Genomic DNA, 25,636 nt, shown 5'->3' on the forward strand with positions numbered 1-25,636 from the left:
AGTAAGGTGCTGTGCAGTGCATACATGTTTGAAATGACACCTGATAAAAAGGGCACCAGCTAAGATTACATACATTAAAAAAAGGTGTTTTTATCTTCTTTCGGCAAAGAAATGCAGCGACCAGCGAATTACCTCGTAAAAATAGTTCTGTACTACCTGAAAGCAGAATACAATCCTAGGAATACTTCAAGTGCAAATAAAACTAGTTTACTATTGGGATGGGTTGATCAAGACTGTGCTAATCAAGGAAAAAAGTTAAATAGGTTGTGTCGCAACCTAACAAATCATGCAAGCGATGCTGTTAGGTGTGATTTTAATTTTATGAGAAAAAAAAAATCACACATTGCTGGTGCAAAAGAAAGAAAGGTTTTATAAATTTAACTGGTGAACTATTGACTCTTGATTGAAGAGTACATTTTAAATACCTCAAAGGTTTGAATATAAATAGACTTTTGACTATAACTTGGCTATATGCAAATTAGTCTGTTCCTGTTCCTGTCCCAGTGCATGATGGGAACAGGGCAAACCAAACTACCAAGCCAATTCTTATACTGGGAAGGAAACAAGCTTCCGGGGACCGGTTTCTGCCCCCTTTTCTGAATCATTTTGTCCACCATAAGCGTGGAAGGGTATACTCAGACATGAGTCCCTTGCTCACTGCTCCATCAGGATTCAAGCAAGCCGGGCCGACGCCGCCTGAAATGGCAGAAACCGGTCCCCGGAAGCTTGTCTCCTTTCTGGTGAAGAATTGGCTTGGTAGTTTGGTCTGCCCTGTTCCCATGATGCACTGGGCCAGGGACAGACTAATTTGCATATAGCCAGGTTCTGAGCTGGGATGGGGCAGTGAGCTAAATAACGGTGATGGATCAAGCCCTGATCTTTGGACTGGGTAAGAGTGGTCTGCTTAATTCAGACACTCTGTTCATCACCACCCCCTTTTCTGAATCAATACAGACTTAGGCACTAAGGGAAGAGCTTCGACAAGGAAAGTGTACATGCACAAAATGCCTAAACTGCCAAGTGGGAAGATAGAAGTAAAGGACGTGTTGACCAATAAAGTAACTCACCGGTTACGTCGTGTTCGCACATGCTGCTTTATAGTTTACTTCAACATTGAATCAGTATCTCGACATGTGGTGCCAGGAGCCAATTTTGACTATGTCACAATTTTACCAATGTCACAGACCATGGGCGACAATTTAATAGCCTGGGAAGTCAGATCGGTTGGCATGGCCCCTTCTGACATCAAGTTGAAGCTTAACCCTCCCAGATTGGGGCAATGTTATGTCAACAAGCTACTACCATTCCCCCGACAACTTCCTCAAACTCCCTCGGAATAATGGATGGTTGTGTCAAGGAATGCAGCTGGTCTTAAATCAAAACTTGCTGACCTTGACTGGGGGATTTTTGTAGGCTCTTTCGATATATGTATTTTCCAAAAAACATGGTGTGTTGACACTGTATCAAGGGGTCGATTAGGATGGCGGACGGAAACGTGTACCGTCCGCCGCGGAAGGTGGCAAGCTACTCCGGACCTGTCCGCGGAAAATCCGCAACAGCAATTAGGATAAAACATACAAAAAACGCCGACCGCGGCGTACGGAGCACTCCAATCCCCGTCCGCGGCGGTCGGAGTACACCTGAGTCCGCGGCAGGCGGACGGAACAGTAAAAACACCGACCGCCGCGTACGCACATGACCGCGAATACATCCACCACCCCCGCTATACCTGCGCAATGTCCGTGTCCGCAATTAGGATAACTCCGCAAGTACCCCGGTAGTCACCGCCATCCACGTCCGCAGCGGAACCAATGCACCGAGAATCCGTGCACCACAGCGGAACGACAACACAAACAACATCCCTACTGTCAAACCAATGCCATACATTGGCACGGAAGTTTATCACCAAACACACGAAAAAAAACGCCCACCCACCGAAAATATCCAAACCAATCACAACACACAATGATCCACCGCCAAGCACCACACAATCCACACCTGCCAACACTCCCACCTAGCACCTGACTGCCAATAACCATTCAGACACGGTCTAGACACACACCATAAAAGAACTCCCACCCACTCCACAACTCCTCTGCATCACAGCATAGCTGCTAGCAGGACACACCACTGAACTGAGCCCAAAGAGAAATAGCATTCACACAACCCACACCCAAACACACCCACCACACAAACACCCACCACACCATTCTTACACACCACACACCTGCACCACCCCATCCACGCAAACCCACACCCCGAGCACCACACACCATGGCACCAAAAAAAACCCCCAAATTCACTGACACCGAGTTGAAGGTTATGGTCGATGAGATCATCCGTGTGGAACCCCACTTATTCGGGGCCCTAGTGCAGCAGACCAGCATAGCCAGGAGAAACAGCATGTGGGACCGGATAGTCACCAGGGTGAATGCCTCCAAGAGCGTCCCGAGGACGAAGCAGGACATCCAGAGGCGGTGGCACGATCTAAAGACCCGAGTCAAAGCCATACGAGCCAAGAACTATCTCCGGGCTAATCATACAGGCGGTGGAACCCCTCCGGAGCCCTTACCCTACACCGAGTGGGAGGAGAAGGTGATGACCATCATCCACCCTGAGAGCCTTGATGGACTTCCTGAGGGAGAAGAGGCTGGTAAGTACAAACCAAGCACCACGAGCACTACTACATGGTGTGCCTCACACAACTGTGAAGACACATCTCCCAGAGCCCAACCCATGCATGCAGTCCACATACTCACCAACGTCGAAATCACTCCAACAGGCCCCCATGTCCATAGGGATGGCGGTGGCGGTGGGTGTGAGGGGATGGAACTACAACTCCCAACAGGCCCCCATGTCCATAGGGATGGCGGTGGCGGTGGTGGTGGGTGTGAGGGGATGGAACCACAACTCCCAACAGGCCCCCATGTCCATAGGGATGGCGGTGGTGGTGGGTGTGAGGGGATGGAACCACAACTCCCAACAGGCCCCCATGTCCATAGGGATGGCGGTGGCGGTGGTGGTGGGTGTGAGGGGATGGAACCACAACTCCCAACAGGCCCCCATGTCCATAGGGATGGCGGTGGTGGTGGGTGTGAGGGGATGGAACCACAACTCCCAACAGGCCCCCATGTCCATAGGGATGGCGGTGGTGGTGGGTGTGAGGGGATGGAACCACAACTCCCAACAGGCCCCCATGTCCATAGGGATGGCGGTGGTGGTGGGTGTGAGGGGATGGAACCACAACTCCCAACAGGCCCCCATGTCCATAGGGATGGCGGTGGCGGTGGGTGGTGGTGGGTGTGAGGGGATGGAACCACAACTCCCAACAGGCCCCCATGTCCATAGGGATGGCGGTGGTGGTGGGTGTGAGGGGATGGAACCACAACTCCCAACAGGCCCCCATGTCCATAGGGATGGCGGTGGCGGTGGTGGTGGGTGGTGGTGGGTGTGAGGGGATGGAACCACAACTCCCAACAGGCCCCCATGTCCATAGGGATGGCGGTGGCGGTGGTGGTGGGTGTGAGGGGATGGAACCACAACTCCCAACAGGCCCCCATGTCCATAGGGATGGCGGTGGTGGTGGGTGTGAGGGGATGGAACCACAACTCCCAACAGGCCCCCATGTCCATAGGGATGGCGGTGGCGGTGGTGGTGGGTGTGAGGGGATGGAACCACAACTCCCAACAGGCCCCCATGTCCATAGGGATGGCGGTGGTGGTGGGTGTGAGGGGATGGAACCACAACTCCCAACAGGCCCCCATGTCCATAGGGATGGCGGTGGCGGTGGTGGTGGGTGTGAGGGGATGGAACCACAACTCCCAACAGGCCCCCATGTCCATAGGGATGGCGGTGGCGGTGGTGGTGGGTGGTGGTGGGTGTGAGGGGATGGAACTACAACTCCCAACAGGCCCCCATGTCCATAGGGATGGCGGTGGTGGTGGGTGGGGTGAGTACCAGTGCAGACAGAATCGGCCAAAAAAGTGAAAACAACCTGTCAAGTCCACATTACTCATCATCACATTTTGGTTTTGCAGGTCATCCTCATCTGACAGCTGGAAGCAACACCCGCCCTCCAGACTCGCCAATCACAGACGTCTCAGGGGACGATTGGCCAGCCACCTCCGGGGCAGAGGATGATCCCGGCACAAGCAGCCAGCCAGGGCCATCTGGCTCCCAGGTCACCCCTGCACCAACAACTACGGCCTCTGCCATTGTGACAACACCGGCCACTGTGACCTGCACAGCCACCACCAGCACCACCTCCACCACCACCACCACTGCTACCACCACTCCTGCCACCCTGCCCAACCCAACGGCCAACGCCGTGCCAGCGCCATCCCAGCCACGCAGGGAGAGTGTGAGGCAAGGCAGAGATGCAAGGCCAGATCCGGCAGGCAGGAGCATACGTCAAAGAACACGGGAGGATACCAACACACCCAATCCAGTGCAACAGTCATTGGAGGCACTGGGCAGGGTGGAGGTGAGCTACCAACGTGGTCAGGCACAGGCAGACCGGGCCCACCAGGACTTTGTAGATAACACTGCAATGTTGGGGGCCATTGAGAGGCGGCTTGGCCAACTAGTGGACATCTTCACCAGGACAATCAGGCCACCGCCACCGCCACCGCCACCGCCACCGCCACCGCCACCTGCGGCGGATGTGGTACCCGATGCCCCTGCGCAACCAGATGACACCGTACCGGCAGTAAGACGGAGGGGCCGACCGAGGCTGGAAGTGGGCGACAGCAGTGTGGAAGCACCTGCCACACGCTCCAAGAGGAACAGAAAATGACTGTCCCAGTACCTGCGCATGCCATTCACCCTGCCAACTATCCGGTCCCACCTGCCACAGGCCTGCTGTACTAGGCAGACACCACCCTATGTGGTGTCCGCACGGACATTTCATCTGCCATAACCTTCAACTCTCACTCCCCCACCCCTTCACTCATTTGTAAATATGCACCTACACCCATGCACATTTTGTAAATAAAAGCCACTTACTCACTCAATCATGTGTTGTCTCCATGTTTATTCACATGAATGCATCAGAAACAGATGTTACTAGGTACAGGTATCCAACTGGTACAGAATCATGGCGCTGCGGGAGTGACCTAGGGAAAATAGAAACCGCAAAGACACGTCAGGAAACAAGATCACACACATCAGAACACACTGCAGTGCAACATTTAACTACCCACACGCATCACAACAGTAATGGATGAGACGACACACATCATGGAGACGTGCATTGGCCACAATTTAGCACACACACACACATGCATGCATCACATAGCAGAACACAGAGATGAAGCACACCACTATGCCACAACACCAGCACACATTCACAGGGCATACCCAAGCAGCACAAGAGGAGCACACTCACAATCAAGGGAAGTAGCGATCAATGATCTGGCGCCTCTGGTCCACACCTTCCTCCTCACCACTATCCTCATCAGTTGACATGGCTGGGTCGGGAGGGCGAGGAACTTGCAGTTCATCAGGGTCCAAGAGCAGTTCAATGTTATAGCGCACAGCCAGGTTGTGAAGCATGCAGCACGCTATCACGATCTTGCATACTTTGCCTGGTGAGTAAGGCAGGGCCCCTCCAGTCTTATCCAGGCACCGAAACCTTGACTTGAGCAGGCCAAATGTCCGTTCTACCACTCGACGTGTCCTACCATGGGCATCATTGTATCTCATTTCTCCTGGTGTAGTGGGATTGCGTAAGGGACTGAGCAGCCAAGGCCTGTTTGGGTAAGCCGAGTCGCCTGTGTTGGTGGAAGAGAGAGAGAGAGAAACATCACAACCTGCATTGTGGGGCACACCATGCCACACAGATATCACTCCTGTCACCACAGCATACTCACCAACAAGCCACGCTTGTGCTGGACGAAGATTAGCCATCAGTTGGGGGACCATGCTGCTCCGCATGATGTGGGCGTCATGTGCAGAGCCAGGGAATCTTGCACACACATGTGAGATGATGTTGTCGGCCTGGCACACCACCTGCACGTTCAGGGAATGGAAGTGTTTCCGATTCCTATACACCTGCTCACGTGCCCGTGGTGCAATGATCGCGATATGCGTGCCATCAATGGAACCCACAACGTGTGGTATACGACCCAGGGCATAGAAGCCAGCTTTGACCGCTGGCAAGTCCGCCGCCTGAGGTAAATGTATATAGTCATGCTTGTACAGCATCATGGCTGTCAGTACATCCCGGAGTACCGTGCTGAACATGGCCTGTGACATTCCCCCGGCATCTCCAACTGTGTACTGGAATGTGCCTGTTGCGAAGAAATGGAGTGCCGCCATCACCTTTTGCGTGGGTGTCATGGAACCTGGATAGGTTCTTCGCGGCTGCAGATGAGGAGACAATAGGGTCACAAGTTGCAACAATCGACGGCGATCCAGCCTGAATTTCCGGATCACCTCCTCGTCCACCATATCCTCCAGCACAGTGTATGGGCGAAGGACATTTGGAGCCCTCCTGTGTGGGAGTAGATGGAATGGAAGTCAATTAACATACAACGCACGTGTGTGCACCTCAATCACATGTCAACGCCCTCTACCAACATGTAGTATCCAGTGTATGCTTGTCATATGTGTGACTCCTCTGATTGTCAGGACAACATGGACCGACGTAGCTACAATGTGCATCCACTAGCAACATGATGTTTAGCAACATGTGCAATGCACAGTGTCTCACCTCAACATCACTGCCAACCAGACATGTGACATGACCCACATGTGTAGGCCCAACATCACATGCACACATGCAAGTACATGCACACATACTAAATTAAACACCCCTCCACCCCCCCATATCATGATGCCCCAATGGCAACACCAGGAATGGTGGGCATACGGACATCACATGCATGGGGACACAATAGGCAACACACATGTACAGTACACAACAGAACCCCCACCATAGTCATCATCTGACACATACCACTCACTCACAACTGATTCACAGGTGCCCATTCATACGGGATCTACTGTGTACATGTGAGGTACGACTGAATTGTGTAGGGTACTACCCGATGTGGACATGCACACGTGATGGACACTTGTGGCTCACCGATGGCCATGGTATGGACACACATGGGATGGAGCATGACATGTGTAGCCACGCAATCACGCACACAACCGTGAGCAGGCAGCTGCAGACAATGGTACAAGGTGCATCATCGGCTAAGATGCTAACATTGATCACGCCATGGCGGTGCACTGCATCCGCTGTTTACGTCTGGGCATACGCGGGCCGCCTTCGACATTCACACTGTCTGCACGTGCACAGACCGTCACGCCCACACACCGGCAAGTGCATGTGTAAGGTTCCGGGACGGATGGTCGATTTGCAACAATGTTGTATCACTGGCGCCTCCATGGCGGTGCACGTACACAGCGGGGGAGGTGCAGGCCTATACACCCTGTAGATGTACTCAATGGACATGCCAGTTCATGACCCCCCTTACAGTCACCTTGCATCATCCACCGTACACCGGCCGGAGCGGCCGGCCCATGAACAACCGCCGTGCCAGGCCCTGCCCAGGACCGCCGTGCCGGCCATGGCAACAACCGCCATTGCACGGACCGCCAGGGAACGGCGGTAGTGGAAGGGCCGTGCAATGGCGGTTGTTGCCATGGCCGGCACGGCGGTCCTGGGCAGGGCCTGGCACGGCGGTAGTGGAAGGGCCGTGCAATGGCGGTTGTTGCCATGGCCGGCACGGCGGTCCTGGGCAGGGCCTGGCACGGCGGTAGTGGAAGGGCCGTGCAATGGCGGTTGTTGCCATGGCCGGCACGGCGGTCCTGGGCAGGGCCTGGCACGGCGGTTGTTCATGGGCCGGCCGCTCCGGCCGGTGTACGGTGGATGATGCAAGGTGACTGTAAGGGGGGTCATGAACTGGCATGTCCATTGAGTACATCTACAGGGTGTATAGGCCTGCACCTCCCCCGCTGTGTACGTGCACCGCCATGGAGGCGCCAGTGATACAACATTGTTGCAACTGAAGCTTCCTTCCGTGAGGCTTGCACGTGCGGTTGCCGATGTGTGCCCGTGACGGTCCCTGCACATGCAGCCAATGGGAAGAGGGACGCTGGCCGCATACGGCCAATCGCAAGTAGAGGAAGCTGTGCACCGCAACAACAGGGCCAGTCATTGGGCCATTTCACGATCACGCTTCCAGGGCTGACCAATTGCTGGCGACGTATGCCACTGACACGTGCTGAGGGCCCTATATATGTGTGTTGGCCAAAATGAAACTTTCTACCCTGGGGACCATTGCTGCCTGTGACCATCACCTCGACCTGCTGCTGCTGCTGAGCTGACCACCGACTGCTGCCTGTGACCATCACCTCGACCTGCTGCTGCTGCTGAGCTGACCACCGACTGCTGCCTGTGACCATCACCTCGACCTGCTGCTGCTGCTGAGCTGACCACCGACTGCTGCTCTAGTGCCATACTCCGTGATCTTGCCATGTCGTCAGGCAAAGAGATCCGGTCTCGACCCTTCACCGCCGCGGAGCTTGATGTCCTCGTGGACGGTGTACTCCGCAACTATGGACGCCTCTACGGCGCACCGGGACGGGTGGTAAGTGCAGTGTGGGACATGTTGGTGTGCATGAGGGGGCCGAATGATCAGGCCTATTTCTATCTTAGCTGTGTAGTGTGGGCTAGACATATGTTCCTGATTGTGCATGGCTGCTGACAGTAACGTCTTGCCCCTATGTGTGTGACAGGCCACCTGTCCACTGACTTACACCCTTTTGTCTCCCATCATGGTAGGTCAAGCTGCACCTTCGCAAGGACCTGTGGAGGAGCATAGCAAGGGAAGTACGGGCATTGGGGGTGTGCAACAGACGACATACACACTGCCACAAACGCTGGGACGACATTTCCAGGCTGAGCAAGAATGTAGCGGAAGTAACACTGGGCCTGATTCCAAGGACGCCCCGTCTGGCCCGACGCTCCATGACCCCTCTCATGCAACGTATCATTGCAGTGACGCATCCTGAACTGGCCGAACGTCTGAGTGCCGATCGACAGCAAACTAGCGGTGAGCATACTGTCTGTGTAGGAAACCTGTGAGTGCTATGCATGTATTGGTGCACAGACACACTATTGAGTTCCGTGTTGCGTATGTATGCCTGTGATGCCTTTTTGGTCCCATTGGGCGGTACTCATTTGACATCCAGGTCCGCCATGTTGACACGCCACTTGCTTAGTAGTTGAGTGTAAAAGCACATCCCCTAGTGGTCCATGGCCCCATGGCAGAAAATGTGAGGATGACTGGTAGGGGTGGGCCATGTGCAGGATGAGGGCTCCTAAACCTTTGTCTGCTATGTGATTTGGCTATCCTGTTCCTTCTGTACGTGAGTGTGCCCATGACTCACACATCTTTTCTGTGCATTTCAGCTTTGACAGAGGACACTCAGCCACAGACGGTGGAGAGTAGCCGAGGAAATGAGTCCGGCTCAGACTTCGCACACACGCAGACTGACACGGAGGAGGCCAGCGCCGGAGAGGGGGACAGGACCGTCCCTGAGGACTCGCATGTGGAGACGCCATCGTCCTCCTCGTCGGACACTCTGGGTGAGCCTGCACTGTTGTCACAGACTGGGAGTGGGCACTCACCACCTTCTGTCGTAAGACAGCACACAGGGCCCACACTTCCGCCAACTGCACCATGTACTGTTCGTGGCCGGAGGAGTAGGGGGAGCAGAGTGGCGTTCGGTGCAGGCACCGCTGCCCCTGCCACGGTGAGCCAAAATGCACTGTGTGCTGAGGCCGTTGATCTGCTCAGACAGCTGTGTGTGGGGCAGACCAATATGACAAATGCTTTCCAGGACCATGATAGGAAGTTGGGGCAGGTGGTGGCATTCATGGAAGGGATGCATGGCGATCTTGCAGGTCTACACAGGACAGTGCAGTCATTGGCAAGCAGTGTGTCGTCTGCAATAGTACAGTCGAACGAACAGGGTGCTACTTGTGTTTCACCATCTACACCGCTGGATGTCTCAGGGGGTAGTGATTATTCTGAGCAGGACTCAAATACAGCTTATTGCACTAGAAGCAGCGTCAGACAGCACGTCAGGGCACGCAGGGCACAGACCCCATCCCCTAGATCAGCTAAATCTGTTCACGTAGACGACGTCAGATGCACTGGAGTACACACACAGGATCCACAAGTGTTGTTGGGGGACATGCCTTCCGGAGCTACACAGCCATTCAACACGAAAGGTACTCCCAAGGCAAGGGATAGTCACATGTCCATGGACTGTTCCTTGGACAAGGCCAGTCAGAAGACAAAGGCACCTACTAAGAGCAGGGAGACTCCCAAGAGCAGGCCCACAGCAGAGGTAAGGGACACTCCCAAGGACAGTGAGAAGACTAAGGCACCTACTAAGAGCAGGGAGACTCCCAAGAGCAGGCCCACAGCAGAGGTAAGGGACACTCCCAAGGACAGTGAGAAGACTAAGGCACCTACTAAGAGCAGGGAGACTCCCAAGAGCAGGCCCACAGCAGAGGTAAGGGACTCTCCCAAGGACAGTGAGAAGACTAAGGCACCTACTAAGAGCAGGGAGACTCCCAAGAGCAGGCCCACAGCAGAGGTAAGGGACTCTCCCAAGGACAGTGAGAAGACTAAGGCACCTACTAAGAGCAGGGAGACTCCCAAGAGCAGGCCCACAGCAGAGGTAAGGGACTCTCCCAAGGACAGTGAGAAGACTAAGGCACCTACTAAGAGCAGGGAGACTCCCAAGAGCAGGCCCACAGCAGAGGTAAGGGACTCTCCCAAGGACAGTGAGAAGACTAAGGCACCTACTAAGAGCAGGGAGACTCCCAAGAGCAGGCCCACAGCAGAGGTAAGGGACTCTCCCAAGGACAGGGACACACACAGACAGCAGGTGTCTGCTGGAGACAGGTGCACCACAGACGACAAGTCTGCTGGCAGGAACAGGGCGGCGAGCAGGGCACAGGCTACATCCAGAGACAACACTCCACCTAAGGATAAGGCACATCCTACGGACAAGGCATCTGGCATGGACAATGGCGCTATCAAGGACAGGCATACTTCACCCCTGGCTGCACTGAGGCTGATGTTTTCTACTAAACGTAACACTGATGTCTCCGCGGCGGAGTCCCCCCATACCTCCACTCCCATCCAGGCCAGTCAGAAGCAGAGGAGGGTGTCCCCTGTTGTTGCATCCCCCATTACACATCATTCCGAGTCCAGGCGGCAGGCACAGAGCAAACGACAAGCAGGCTCCAGCACGTCCCCCGAAACCAGATCCCCCGCAGCAGTTGCGCCACCTATGCTGGGTGGTGATTCTTTGGAGTCCCCACCACTTGGCAGTCCTGTCCTGTCCAGGGTGCACTCACACCACCCTAAGAAACGCAGACACACACCATTGACACCTGCCAACCCCGATTTGGCTCTAGGTGAGCTATCCCCAGCTCCCAGGCCCACCCTGCCTCCTGGCCCATACAGCCCTGTGGCTCATCATTTCAGTTGTCCCAGTGGCGCTGGTGCAGTTGACTCTCGTGTATCAGATGGTGGCACAGTGTCAGTTGTGCCCTCTCCTGTTGCAGATCCTGGCAGGGTATGTGGGTCTATGGCTCACGTGTCAGTTAGGAGATCTGTGGCTGTGTTGCACACTCCTGTTTCTGGTGCTGGCAGTCTGTCTGGGTCAGTGGCTCACGTGTCAGTGACTACATCTGTGGCTGTGTCTCACACTCCTGTTGCTGGTGCTGCCAGTGTGTCTGGGTCCGTGGCCCATGTGTGTGTCACTCGGGCTGTGGCTGTGTCTCACACTCCTGTTGCTGGTGCTGCCAGTGTGTCTGGGTCCGTGGCCCATGTGTGTGTCACTCGGGCTGTGGCTGTATCTCACACTCCTGTTGCTGGTGCTGCCAGTGTGTCTGGGTCCGTGGCCCATGTGTGTGTCACTCGGGCTGTGTCTGTGTCTCACACTCCTGTTGCTGGTGCTGCCAGTGTGTCCGAGGCAGGTAGTTCACGCAGTCCCCCTGATTCTGTGATGTGAGGTGCTGTACACTTCACTCAAATGTTAGTTCACATGGTGTGTCCATTGAGAACTGCGTGGCACTCTTGTGGTCCCTGTGACGGTTTGGTAGGGACACGTAGTTGTGCTGCCTCTGATGTACCTGTTCTGTACTGCACATTGCCCTGTTGATGCTCTGATACTGCATTCTGCCCTCTCGTTTACTGCCTCTGATGTACCTGTTCTGTACTGCACATTGCCCTGTTGATGCTCTGATACTGCATTCTGCCCTCTCGTTTACTGCCTCTGATGTACCTGTTCTGTACTGCACATTGCCCTGTTGATGCTCTGATACTGCATTCTGCCCTCTCGTTTACTGCCTCTGATGTACCTGTTCTGTACTGCACATTGCCCTGTTGATGCTCTGATACTGCATTCTGCCCTCTCGTTTACTGCCTCTGATGGACCTGTTCTGTGCAATGGACTGTTGATGCACTTAGCCCCTCTCATGTGCTGCCTGTGATGGACCTGTTCTGTGCAATGGACTGTTGATGCACTTAGCCCCTCTCATGTGCTGCCTGTGATGGACCTGTTCTGTGCAATGGACTGTTGATGCACTTAGCCCCTCTCATGTGCTGCCTGTGATGGACCTGTTCTGTGCAATGGACTGTTGATGCACTTAGCCCCTCTCATGTGCTGCCTGTGATGGACCTGTTCTGTGCAATGGACTGTTGATGCACTTTGCCCCTCTCATGTGCTGCCTGTGATGGACCTGTTCTGTGCAATGGACTGTTGATGCACTTTGCCCCTCTCATGTGCTGCCTGTGATGGACCTGTTCTGTGCAATGGACTGTTGATGCACTTAGCCCCTCTCATGTGCTGCCTCTGGACCTGTTCTGTGCAATGGACTGTTGATGCACTTAGCCCCTCTCATGTGCTGCCAATGATGTACCTGCTCTGTACAGCACAATGCCCTGTTGATGCTCTGATACTGCATTCTGCCCTCTCATGTGCTGCCAATGATGTACCTGCTCTGTACTGCACAATGCCCTGTTGATGCTCTGATACTGCATTCTGCCCTCTCATGTGCTGCCAATGATGTACCTGCTCTGTACTGCACAATGCCCTGTTGATGCTCTGATACTGCATTCTGCCCTCTCGTTGACTGCCAATGATGTACCTGCTCTGTACTGCACAATGCCCTGTTGATGCTCTGATACTGCATTCTGCCCTCTCGTTGACTGCCTCTGATGTAGCTGCTCTGTACTGCACAATGCCCTGTTGATGCTCTGATACTGCATTCTGCCCTCTCGTTTACTGCCTCTGATGTACCTGTTCTGTACTGCACAATGCCCTGTTGATGCTCTGATACTGCATTCTGCCCTCTCGTTGACTGCCAATGATGTACCTGCTCTGTACTGCACAATGCCCTGTTGATGCTCTGATACTGTATTCTGCCCTCTCGTTGACTGCCTCTGATGTAGCTGCTCTGTACTGCACAATGCCCTGTTGATGCTCTGATACTGCATTCTGCCCTCTCGTTGACTGCCAATGATGTAGCTGCTGTGGTGCCCACTTTGCCCATGCTCACGCATACACTGTGATTTTACCCCTATTTTGTACAATAAAGGTTGTCTATCAGGTCTCGTGGTCTGTCGTTGTCATTCCTGCTTGCGTACTACAAATGTGTATTTGTATATGCTTCTCATCAGTGGTTTCGGTAACATGACACTCCCCCTCCCTACGTCACGTCCCTTACTGGTATTCCCCTGCAGACAGCCAATGGTTTGTGCCTTACCTGCGTCGTCGTCCGTGGTGGGCCATGACTAGGACGTGGTGGATCGCGAAGAGCATCGGGAAAGCGTGTAGCGCTGGGTCCATGGTGTTGGTCAGCTTGCGGTGGGTATCTCTGCTATGTCACCTGTCTTCGCAGTGGGGATTCCGCCGTGTTCAGACAGGTTGTTTTTCCGCTGCGGTTTTATGTGTATTTTCCGCCATCTTGATTTGGAGGACGGTCTTCGACGTCAGTCCGTACGGCGTGGCCTCCGGATGTGTTCCGTCCGCCACGCTCTCGTGTGTAGTTCGGCGGCGGAGCGTGCTTTCCCGTCGCGGACGGGAATTTGACACGTTTTCCTATCCTGATATGGCGGACGGAGTATCCGCGGCAGGCGGACACGGAAAAGGCTTTTTCCGCCTACTACAGGGCCGCGGTGGCTCTTCCGTCCGCCATCCTAATGAGCCCCATAGTTTGGGGTTACACATTTTTATTGTGAGGCTTCTTCCATTGGAAAGGGGTGCCCCTCAGGTGCCCTTACAATTTAGGTTAAAACCTTGCTTAATTGTAATTTGGAAAGGCTTCCATTGAACTCACTTGATATCCTTGGTCTGCAGTTCTTAGCTCCTGATGGGGAACCCTTATATACTTTCAATGTGTGTAATAGACCAGATGGTTACAATGAAAAATCATGTATTCTTTCTAGTTTGGAGGATTTTGTTAATGGTATCCTGCCAGGGGGCTCTGTTGTAATTGCTGGGGACTTTAAAGTTATGTAGGAACCTTATGACAACTCTGAGGTTGGTATTTCTGAGGAAGAAGATAAGGCCTTGGGCATTCCGCATCTAGACCAGCTCCATTAAGAAGGCGTTTTGTCCTAGCAACCCAACTTTAAGGGCTTACTCTTTCTCTAGGCCTTTGAGCCTGCAATGGTAAAACCCCTCTGGACCTGGGTGGCGGGCATACGTTCAAGCGGAGTCATCAATCTAGTGGAAATGACTATATCCTTCTTTCCCTAGACATATGGACCCATATGGTGGGTATGTGTCGTGCCCTGTAGTTGGTTGCCTCGGAAACACCACGGAGTTGAAGCTCTGTCCACAACTCCCCCACACCGGTTCACTCTACACCATGGATATATATACTGGTGAAAAGAGATGATGCCAATGTAGGGAAAGCAGGGAAACAAAACAAGGAAAGGTAGGGGAGACACAGGAATCGGTAATCCAGGAGACGAAGAGAACTGGTCAGCACTCACTAGGGTCTTCAGGTTCTTCTCCTTAAATATAATGATATTGATTAATAGAAATATGTAGTATACCTGTATATGTGTATGTGAGGAACAAGAATACTCGGTACCTGGTCAATGTGTGCGGATCGTCTACCTGGACTTGACCTTACTTCTGTTAACTTCACAGGAAAGTAGGTAGTGAGGTGTAAAGAAAAAGCACTCCTATATGTAAGAGATATAGATTAACTCTAAATGCGTGCCTTGGACTTATTTGTATATAAGGGGTGATATGTATATAAGTACCCAAAAATATGGCGTGCCGTAAGAAGAATGTCTCCCTGATTCTCCACAAGAAGTCAGCTGGTCTTCCTTTAGTGATTCTCTATAACATATAAGAGATAATTAGTCTCTCTGTAGTAAGACTTGTGTAACCAGTAACCCTTTAAGGAAATGGTCGTACCTGTCTTGTGTCAGTAACAAAAGCTCAGAATTCTTCTAGGCACTCGATAGCAATTCTGAGAGGATCCTGAAAACTCCTTAAATTACTCCTGCCTGAATAACTCAAATGCACCTCCGTTCTGAGGTTCAACAATGATACAAATCAAAACCCCAGCGCCAAGCCGGCTCTGGTTGGCACCTATTGCCAGAATACAACAACACAAAATAACACCCGTACTTAGCTCAGTAAAACGAGTGCTCAATCTCGAGAGGACGATGAGGAACCGCAGAGAAGATTCCCGACGATGTCCGGACGCCAACACCGTAACCCGGAAGCTATGCGCATAACCCGAATGGAATGCAAAGCGTCATACCAGAAGAAAGAAAGGACTATATAGTATAACCACGCATGCGCTAGTCCTTGCGCATGCGCTCATCAGCACCTAGCGGCACTCGCCAACCAAGTCTTTGCCAACCACGGCATTACCGAATCGGCAGGCATGACAGTATGATAGTCATTCCCTGAAGTGATAGTTACCATAATGCTCTCCAACTAATAATGAAGGTGTTCTCATCCAGTAATGGTGAGTTCTTCTACTCTAGGCACAAGGGGGATATTACTCTGGCCAACAACAAGCAATTTTTAAAATGGTCTTCTGTTTCCAGTCATCCCAATATTATGGCCCAGCTATCTGGGAAAGTAGCTGGCTCTATTGGGTCGATGGTAAGCCTGGAAACTGAAGTGAATTGTATAGAGCGATGCATTAAATATCATGACAATCTGTTTTCCCAACTAGGCACTTTTAAAAACAAAAACTGCAGTAGGCCATCAAAAGCTAGAACTAAACATCTGAGGTTTAACAAGCGCTGTAGATCTGCCAAGGCAGTACTAATGAAGACAATCAAAGAGAATAAAAGGAACCAAATTGCACTAGCCAGGAGGGAATATAAGAAGCAGCTCAGGCACGCTAAATCTTCATGGGAGACAGATGCGTGGGAAGGTTTGGTTAAGGCAGTGAGTTCAGGAGACACCAAATATTTCTGGAATATAGTCGGCCACAGAAGCAAATCTACAATATGGATTACTTTTGTCATCCGCAAACGTGGGTTGTTCACTTTGAGGGGCTCTTTTCTGATGCAGATACAATGCTTAGTGATGTTTCCCACCCTGATTTATCTAAGGGCAATGTATTGTCACACTCCCTTGAAGTAACAAAGGCCTTGAGGCCTTGATAGCTATTGTCCACCAGCAAAGTTGCAGGCCCTGACAATATTCCATGTGATTTTTTTCTGCTGAATCTTTAGTTTGGAGTCCCTATTTAAATCTACTCACCAATTAAATTCTAAAGTGTGGGCCTATACCGAAGTCTTGACACCGCGCAGAAATTGTACCTATTTACAAAAAGAGGCAACCGTGATGATCCCCGCAACTAGAGGCCCATTAGTCTGCTTGATGGGATGCAAGAACTTTTTTGATACCAAATGTTGGACAAACTGGCCGAGTGGATCCAAGAGAACAATTTACTTTCTGATTTTCAAGCTGGATTTCACCAGAAGATGAGTACTATGGATCAGATTTTCCACTTATCCACGAGTTATTGGAAATCGTTCTTCGTAGAGAACGGTCACTTATATGTGGTCTTTGTGGACCTGAAATCGGCCTTTGATTCTATCCCCAGACACAAGTTATGGACTGCTCTAGGGCATATGGGAGTACTTGATGGGATCCTATCTATCATCATAAGACTACATGAACTAAACTGTGCTTGGGATAGGTGTGGCAGAAATGACAAAGTGACAAACAGCATCTGAATTCAGAACGGATGCATACTAACCCCCACTCTCTTCTCTCTATGTATAAATGACTTAGTTGGTTATCTAGATGTTCCTGGCAATGACACACCAACAATTGAGGAAAACAAAGTCCTGGCATTATTTTTTCGTGGACGACACTTTGCTAATTTCTAAAAACCTCTCATGCTTGTAAGTGCTGGTAGATCGTGTTTTATGTTTATGTGCTGAAAGCGCTTTAGAATTGAATATTCAAAAGACAAAATGCATTTCCTTCACTCCCTACCCCTCCAGGAGGTGCAGTATTCGGGCTCAAAACTATCTGTTCGATCAAGTGAATAACTTTGATTACTTGCAGGTTAGACTTACCAATAAGCTAGCTAGGCATATGCAGCTAGAGGAGAGCACAGTTAAGCTCCAGCAAGAATCTATGGCAATCCTTACAATGGAAAAAAAGACCAAGATAAGATCACTTTCCCCTACAGTGAAAATAAACACTGCTAAGGCCACGGGGTATGCTCTCTATGGTGTGGAGCTTTGGGGTCATGATAAGGTAAAGAATCGGACATTAGCAGAAAATACATTTATTGAGGCATTGCTGAATTTACTTCAATGTACTCCACACCCACCAAAGTATATAAACGTTGGCGGTTTTCCAATAGCTCTAGTTTGCAAAACACGTCCTCTGCTATATTGGCTCAGAATAAGGTCTAGGGAAGAGCTGGCTCCTTAGAGGTTTATTCTCGCAGAACTAATGCACCCAAATATTTTTCGGAAAAGTCCTTGGCTAAGGTTTATTGAGGAAATAATTGTTAAGCTTGATCTAGCTATTTTATGGAATTCCCCTAATGATGCTGCCTCTATTTCAAGATCCACTCTTAAAGATAAACTAAAACTCATTTTATGAGATCAGGAATTAAGAAAATGCAACCATGGCAGCGGCACAGACAGCTTTCTAGATATCAAAGCAGTCCCATTTTGTAGCCTTTTTTTTTAGAGGAGATCACTTGCCCTATATGCAAGCAGCTGTTTATGCGTTTTAGATATCGAAAGCTACCCATTAACAGTTTCAGCATACGCTGGGGATCAAACTATTGCCCCAGCACTTTATTGCCCACCTGCAGTTTAGAGGAGGAAACTTACATCATTTCATCTTCTTCTGTCAAACCTATGTTTCTTCGCAGGAAGTGGATTAAACCTATGTGCATTTTGCAACGCAGTAAGAGAATGGAACATGCATTCACAAAACAAATCGTTAAGGCGAAAAATTCCAGTAAACAACTTTACAAGATCACCAATCAGTTGGCTGGAAAGGTTCCGGAGTTAGTACCACCACCCTCCCAATTACTCTGTGATGCGTTGGCAAACTTTTTCTTTACGAAAGTAAATGAAATATACCAAGCCTTCTCCTCCGGAAATGATGCCAACCTAAACCCCAGTTGTAATCCTCCTCCACATTCGTTTCTCACGCAGTTCACTGACCTCACCGACGACCACATTTTGGAAATCACTAGTTCCATCAAATCCAGGTCAGCCCTGGACCCCTGCCCTTTTAAAGTATTGCCCCCAGTGATGGATTCGATTGCCACCCTTATAACACAGGTCTGTAATACCATGTTTAGATCTGGCATTTACCCTGAAATATTGAAAAAGACTCTATTAAAACCCCTTTTAAAAAACCCACCTTTGGACAAGGAAGACCTAAAAAACTATCGCCCTATAGCGAGCCTCCCATTTTTAGCAAAAGTAGCTGAAAAAGCCATGAATCAACAGCTTTCTGACTTTATCGAGAAACATCATCAGCAGGACAGCACCCAATTTGGATTTCGCAGATTCCATGGTACCGAAACAGCGCTAATAAAAGCATCCGATGACATTAGAGTCATCCGGGATCAAGGAGGGACAGCGGTCCTGGTGATGCTTGACTTATCCGCTGCCTTCGACACGGTCGATCATAAGATCCTGATCGACTGTGTCGGAAAAATGGGTATCCAAGGGTTGGCCAAAGACCTGTTGGCATCTTTCTTGGCAGGGCGTACGCAGGCGGTTACACTGGGCTCCTTCCAATCTCCCAGCTATCTCTGCCGTGCGGGGTTCCTCAAGGCTCATCCCTAAGTCCACTGTTTAATATCTACGTGTCGGACCTGGCCAAACTCATCTTGGCCCATGGGATGAGCCTAACCTCCTACGCAGATGATACGCAACTGGTTTTAGCCATAAATAGTGATGGAGATAGGGTGGCAGAACGTTTTCAAGGAGGTATGTTAGCAATTGGAGAGTGGATGGCTTCCAATTGTTTAAAACTTAACACCGACAAAACGGAGGTGGTCATTTTTGGACCACTCTCGCCAGCATGGTCATCAGTTTGGTGGCCTCCATCCTTCGGCGCGCTCCCCAAACCAGTTCCCAGGGTAAGAAATTTGGGAGTGGTCTTCGATGAGGGCCTTAATTTTATGGCCCATGCCAATAAAACGGCAACCACAGCTTGCCACAAATTAAAACTGGTTAGTAAAATCCACCCTTTTCTACCTGACACAGCTGGAAAAACTCTTGTAAGCTCCTTAGTCTTATCCTCCTTGGATTACTGTAACAGTCTTTTTTCCAATGCTCAGCTCCGTGTCACTAATAAAATGCAAACTATACAGAATGCGGCAGCCAGAGTGCTTTCGAGAACTCCTAAATTTAAATCAGTTTCACACATAATAAGGAACTATCACTTGCTGACGATCCGCAATCGGATTAAGTTTAGGACTCTATGTATAGTCTACAAAGCACTCCACAACGAGGGACCCCAGTTTCTTAAGAATAAATTGATTCCCTATACCCCCTTAGACTACTTCGATCCACCACTCTGAATCAATTAGTGGTCCCCCGCACAAAAACAGTCTCATGGGGTGATCGACGCTTTTTGGTATCCGCCCCTAAGCTATGGAACACACTACCTCAACCAATTAGGACAACCCCAACTCTCCGGCTCTTTCGTAAACAATTGAAGACATGGCTTTTTAACCAATAATTTTCAGCAGCTTCTCCTTGAGACCTGTTATCAATCGTTAGCGCCGAGACGTCCATGGGTATTCGTTCGCGCTTAATAAATAACAATAATAAATAATAAATAAATAAATAAAATTGAGAATAATGATAATGGACACTGATGAGAAGATCTCCTTCAGTGTCGCTAAGTTCTTATCCTCTGCATGGATCATCCGCAGTATGGTCCTTGCGCTAAGGCTGACCCATGTCATAGTATTATCATATTGGACATTTATAAAACTCTATACTGAAGTGCTGTTATATCCTAATATCCTAATTTTTTTTAAATGGTAAAGGCACGCTCTATTTGTTGGTGTTATTATTAGGTTGCTGCTAAAGACTTGCATTTATGACTTACTGCATACTAATCAAATGGTAATTAATTTTAAGATTAGTAATGAACTGTTACATTGAAATATATATTACGTATTGTATAATGCTATTTTAATATTTTTCATTGCTTTTTATGCTTATTTTTGATATGAGGATGTGTTTTTGTACTATGCATGTGGTTTCAAGGACCTTTGAATCCGAAATACATTTTTGTTGTATTCAAAATACTTTTAGTGAATGGGTCATGTGCAGTAGTCATTCAAAAACAGACACTATTTGTCTATAAGGACAACTGTGATGCATTCTGTAGAAAATTTAGGAGATTAAGGGATTTTCTTGGATCTCTTTCAAGTTCCTAATAATACTACAAATTCGTATTGGGAATGATCTGGTTTGTCGAATACCTAATCATAGAGATATATTTGAAATGAATAATGAGTATTGAATATTTGACTTTGAAGTTAAATACAGTACAGTCCATGTTCTCTTAGACTATTTGCTTTTTCTGGAATAGAGGGAAAAACTCTTCCCCCTGTCTTCAGGAATGCACTAATCACTTTATTTTCTATTAAATATTTTGATATTGTAATTGCCGTGGCAAGAAATACTGCGCTAATTCCAGGAAAGAAACTTTGTTACGTTGACTGTATACCAAAATGCCCTGAGCACTCTATGTGTGTGAATTTTCCTAGATATACGGCACATTGAACAATTACATTGTTTGATTTTATGTTGATTTGGTTCTGAAGAAAATTGTATGTGTGAATTATCCTAGATTTATGGCACAATGAATCATTGTATTATTTATTGTATGGTGAGTTGAAGTTGAAAGAAATTGATTTAGAAATTTCATAACATTTAGTGCTTTTTATTTCTGCAAAATAATTTCTTGGAAATAAACTATTTACAAAAAAAATAAAATAATTACCAGCAAAGATAGAAAGACCTCAATAATATACTCAAGAACTCGTCACCAGATGCTGAATTTAGATGCCAGTTAATAAAATAATACCCTGATTTACTGTGAATATATGGGTAAACTCTTGTGATGAATCCACACTATTGGAGAGTTAAAAGTGATTAGACAACAACACATTCCTAGTAAAAAGGGTTAATGTTAATGCAAATGCAATGCAAATCCAGTTGGACAACTTCACCAAAACACTACATTAAAGAAAACCTTTTTCATTGTTCAAAGCTATCTACTCATCAACACATCCTTTCATACATGCCTTCATCTATGTCTGCAGGTTAATCTCACTCCCGCTCTGTTTAACAGACTGCTTGCCTTTGCGCATGTGACCTGTTATTTCATTGCCCATCAACAATCTTTCTCTCTGGGTGGTTGGTGGGCTGTCTGGTTGTCTGACTGACTGTCTGGTTGGGGTGTTTGTCTCCTTACAATACAACTGGCTCACTCACAGACATGTTGCTTGTTCATCTGACAGGTTGATACGCTCGCTCTGGCTGCCTGTCTGTTTTTCTGGCTGATGTACTACCCAGGGCTCTTTGTGCATGTCTCTTTTAGTGCCTGTTTCTGTTCTTCTGTCTTCATGTTCCTTAGTACAGCAATGCCCGGAACTCAGCTTCATTTAGTTTCCTTGTGAAACATGGTTTGAGGTAAAAAAAATAAAAAAGATTGAAGAACAGGGAGCAGTCTCAGTCAAACTATTTCACTCTGTTCATCTATCCTCCTCACAGTAGGGAAAGTATTTATATATTCGTTGTCTCAAAATGTGACATCAGTACAGTTTCTGCAGATTGAATAGGAAATTAAAGGTTAAATATGAAGTGTACTTGAAAAATCAAAGCTCAAAAATAGTTAAATATGATTGCACTGAGATGGGTTTAAACATTGCGAAAATTGGTGAGGGAGATATAGGGCCTCATCTACAAAGCAATTTTATGGTCACAGAGGTCAATTTAGAGCCTTTGTGACTGCGAAATAGGTATTTTTAAATATATAAAAACCCAAACTGTGGTTCAGTAACATGTCACCGAATCGTAAATAGCCGAACCAGTATTTGGAAGAGACATGTAAAGAGCATCTGTTCCAAATACCAATTTATTAAGTTACATATTAATGTTTTGTGACAGAAATTTGGTATATATTTTACAAGCTCGTCAAAGGAGGTGGTAAGGTATTTCCAAACAGGAAGGGATCCCCAAGGGACTACTTCTATTTATCAATATGGACAAAAATGTTTTTTAGGAGCAGACAGTGTCCCTGTGCCCTTTCCGGAAAAGGAGCTGCATGTAATAAAATAAGAATGCTTTACTTAAAAGCAATCAGAGACAGCAGCGGCCCATGGAGGGAGTTGCGGTGGGGCAGAAAGGCGGGGTGGGGGAGGGGCAGGTTGGGGGGGTGCTAAAAACCGGAATATGGATAATTGGAGGTAAGTAAACAATTTAATAAAATGAACTTCGTAGCGCACCCTGCATCGCAAAATAGTCGAACCAAAATTACTCCTCAACCGCCACCTCTATGCTTCCGGACAATGACTTTGTTACTCTTGGTACCCAATATCCTCGTGATTCTCACTGTACTTTATTGCTTATGTTTTCACTTTCATGTATGCTGTAAAGCGCTCTGATACCCCCGGGTCTTGTAAGCGCTATATAAAACTCCAAATAAATAAATAAGAGACATATAAAGAGCTTCTGTTCCAAATACCAAATTTCTTAAGTTACATATTAATGTTTTGTGACTGAAATTTGGTATATATTTTGGTGAGTGCGGGGCAAGATGGCGGCTGCGTGAGCTGTGTGATGTTTGCTCCCTGACCGGCTTACTTTTTGAATTTGTTTCTGCGGGGCTAAGCTGCTGTGAATCCCAAACCTTTGGAGCCCGAACCTCTGGAGCCCGAGAGGAAGCTGTTCCTGGCTCCCGGGTCTGAATGTTTTTGTCTCCCGGACTCTCTCGTATCTGGCACCGCTCGACGGAACTACGCAAAATGCGATGCAGCACACGCTATGAAATTCGTTTTATTAATTAAATTGTTTACTTACCTCCAATTATCCATATTCTGGTTTTTAGCACCCCCCCATCCTGCCCCTCCTCCGCCCCACCTTTATGCCCCACTACAACTCCCTCCACGGGCCGCGGCTGATCAGAGACATGGTGGTCTGCTGACCCTAGCTGGCCACCATTCCTTTGACTTTACAGCCAATTGCAGTGGGCAGCAATTCTCAAAATGCCAATGCGCTCTGTAGAAGTCACTGTGCAATTTGCGGCCACTTCTGCCGAATATGTTCCAAATTGCAAATTACGAATTGTTATTATTCGCAATTTTCAATTTCTTATTAGGAACATTAGTAGATGAGGCCCCATATTCCTTAAAAGGATTGCATATGATGAGGACTACTACTTTCTTATCCTGTAGACTTTTTACCCTTCAGCCAGAGATGAATGTAATTTATTGCCCTACTGGTGCTTGCCCTGTGTCATGCTTCTGTATGTGAGGGTTGTTATTCTTGCTTTGCCACACCAGGTGCTTTTTTCATGCTTTGCCCTGTATGGTTCCTGTCACATCCCTTTGCTTCCGAGCACTCTGTTGTTTTCTTGTATAGCAATGTGGAAGTGCGCCCAATTTCCCTGCTCTAAATGGAACAATGGCATCATGAGTCACACAACTGCTGGCCATTTCAATATTTTGGCAAGATTGTAACCTTTTGAGAACAAAAACAGACAGTGGTAATTGAGTGTTGTCTAAATTGTGTGGGCTAAATGTCTCTTTCATTATAACTTCTTTTCTAATGAATGCTTGAGAGACATTTTGACAGAATGAAAAATTATCTTAGAACACCATTAGTTTTTTTCAGCTGCTGGAGCAGGAGTATTTATGTCATGTTTAATGCCTGTGGAGGCCATCTAAAAAATAGTAACTGAATGCCAAATGCAAACATGAATTAGTATACCAACAATTCAATAAATTCACTAAATCCTACGAAATAATGCATTATGATTGGTTGATAGCTTGAGTTGTCCTGTGGAGTAAAACGTAAATGAAATCATCCATAAGCACTCCATTTGTTCAAGCAGAGGGCAGCAGGGAGTTTCCAACAGCCTAGTGCGTTAACACATGAATGATGTGAGATTTATTCTGAACTGTGAGAAGGTTTGAGATAGATTTAATTGGACAGACACACAATTCTACAGCTGAGGGTGCATGACAGAGCAGAAGCCATAGTTTTGATATGAGCTGCGGCTGATATCTCACCACACCAAAAGATGATCAAACAAAGATAAATACTTTTCAGGTAGTTTGACGTGTGCAGGAAAGTTGACAGTTATATGAGGATTGTTTTTAACACACGAACCAAACATCAAAACGAAATCGAATATAAAGAACCTAAAAGTGCATTCTACATTTAAGTAAGAAGAGGAAAATTATAATAAAACTAAAATAAGACTGAAGAATATCCAGGTGCTGACATTTTATGTATTAAAAAGGTAAACATCCAATTGAAAAGAAATGTAAAAAGTTTTCCTTTAATGAAATTGGAAAATGGAAAAGAAGCCACATTTGTCCAAAGATCAGAAATGAGCACCTAAAGGGTATCAAAGGTATGACTGACATTAGTGGTTGGTGCCTCAGTCAAGATTTTGATCTATTTTTGGAGCAAGAGTTAGCCAAGTGGGGTTGACCTGAACAATTATTCTGAGCAGGATACCCACCTAGCTTGATAAGAAAAGTGGGAGGACTTTGTGAACAATATGATGTGTATACCTATTTCTGTCGCCATTTCAAAAATCCCAATATAATTTATATTTTTCCTTATGAGACATGGGTCCTACAGCAGGACTGTTAGACTTTCTAAGGTGCATGATATTCAGTTTGAATTGTGTAGAAATATATTCGGCTCTGCCACATTTCCATAGCTGCAGCAGATGCAACAGACAGAGTTGCCTGTTATTTTACTGATTCCTTCTTACAATTACTGGTTGTTAATATTTCATTATTGTGCAGTGCTAGCCTGAAATCCTAATAACCACCCATGGCAGTCAGACAGGAGCAAGAGCTGCAATG

At 48.2% G+C, this 25,636-nt stretch overlaps 2 protein-coding genes across 2 annotated transcripts in view; both read left to right on the forward strand.

Annotated features, from left to right (window-relative positions):
* BICD1 (BICD cargo adaptor 1) overlaps nucleotides 1-25,636 on the forward strand; it is an 801,460-nt gene that overhangs the window by 711,047 nt on the left and 64,777 nt on the right. The gene's annotated exons all lie outside the window — the stretch shown is intronic.
* On the forward strand, nucleotides 8,660-18,436 carry LOC144829737 (uncharacterized). The gene is made up of 4 exons (XM_078688896.1): nucleotides 8,660-9,065; nucleotides 9,425-10,368; nucleotides 17,599-17,793; nucleotides 18,425-18,436. Exons 1-4 carry the CDS (start codon nucleotides 8,981-8,983, stop codon nucleotides 18,434-18,436), a joined length of 1,236 nt encoding a protein of 411 aa, XP_078545022.1. The 5' UTR covers nucleotides 8,660-8,980.

Source organism: Lissotriton helveticus, chromosome 1_1 (assembly GCF_964261635.1).
Source record: "Lissotriton helveticus chromosome 1_1, aLisHel1.1, whole genome shotgun sequence".
NCBI lineage: Eukaryota > Metazoa > Chordata > Amphibia > Caudata > Salamandridae > Lissotriton > Lissotriton helveticus.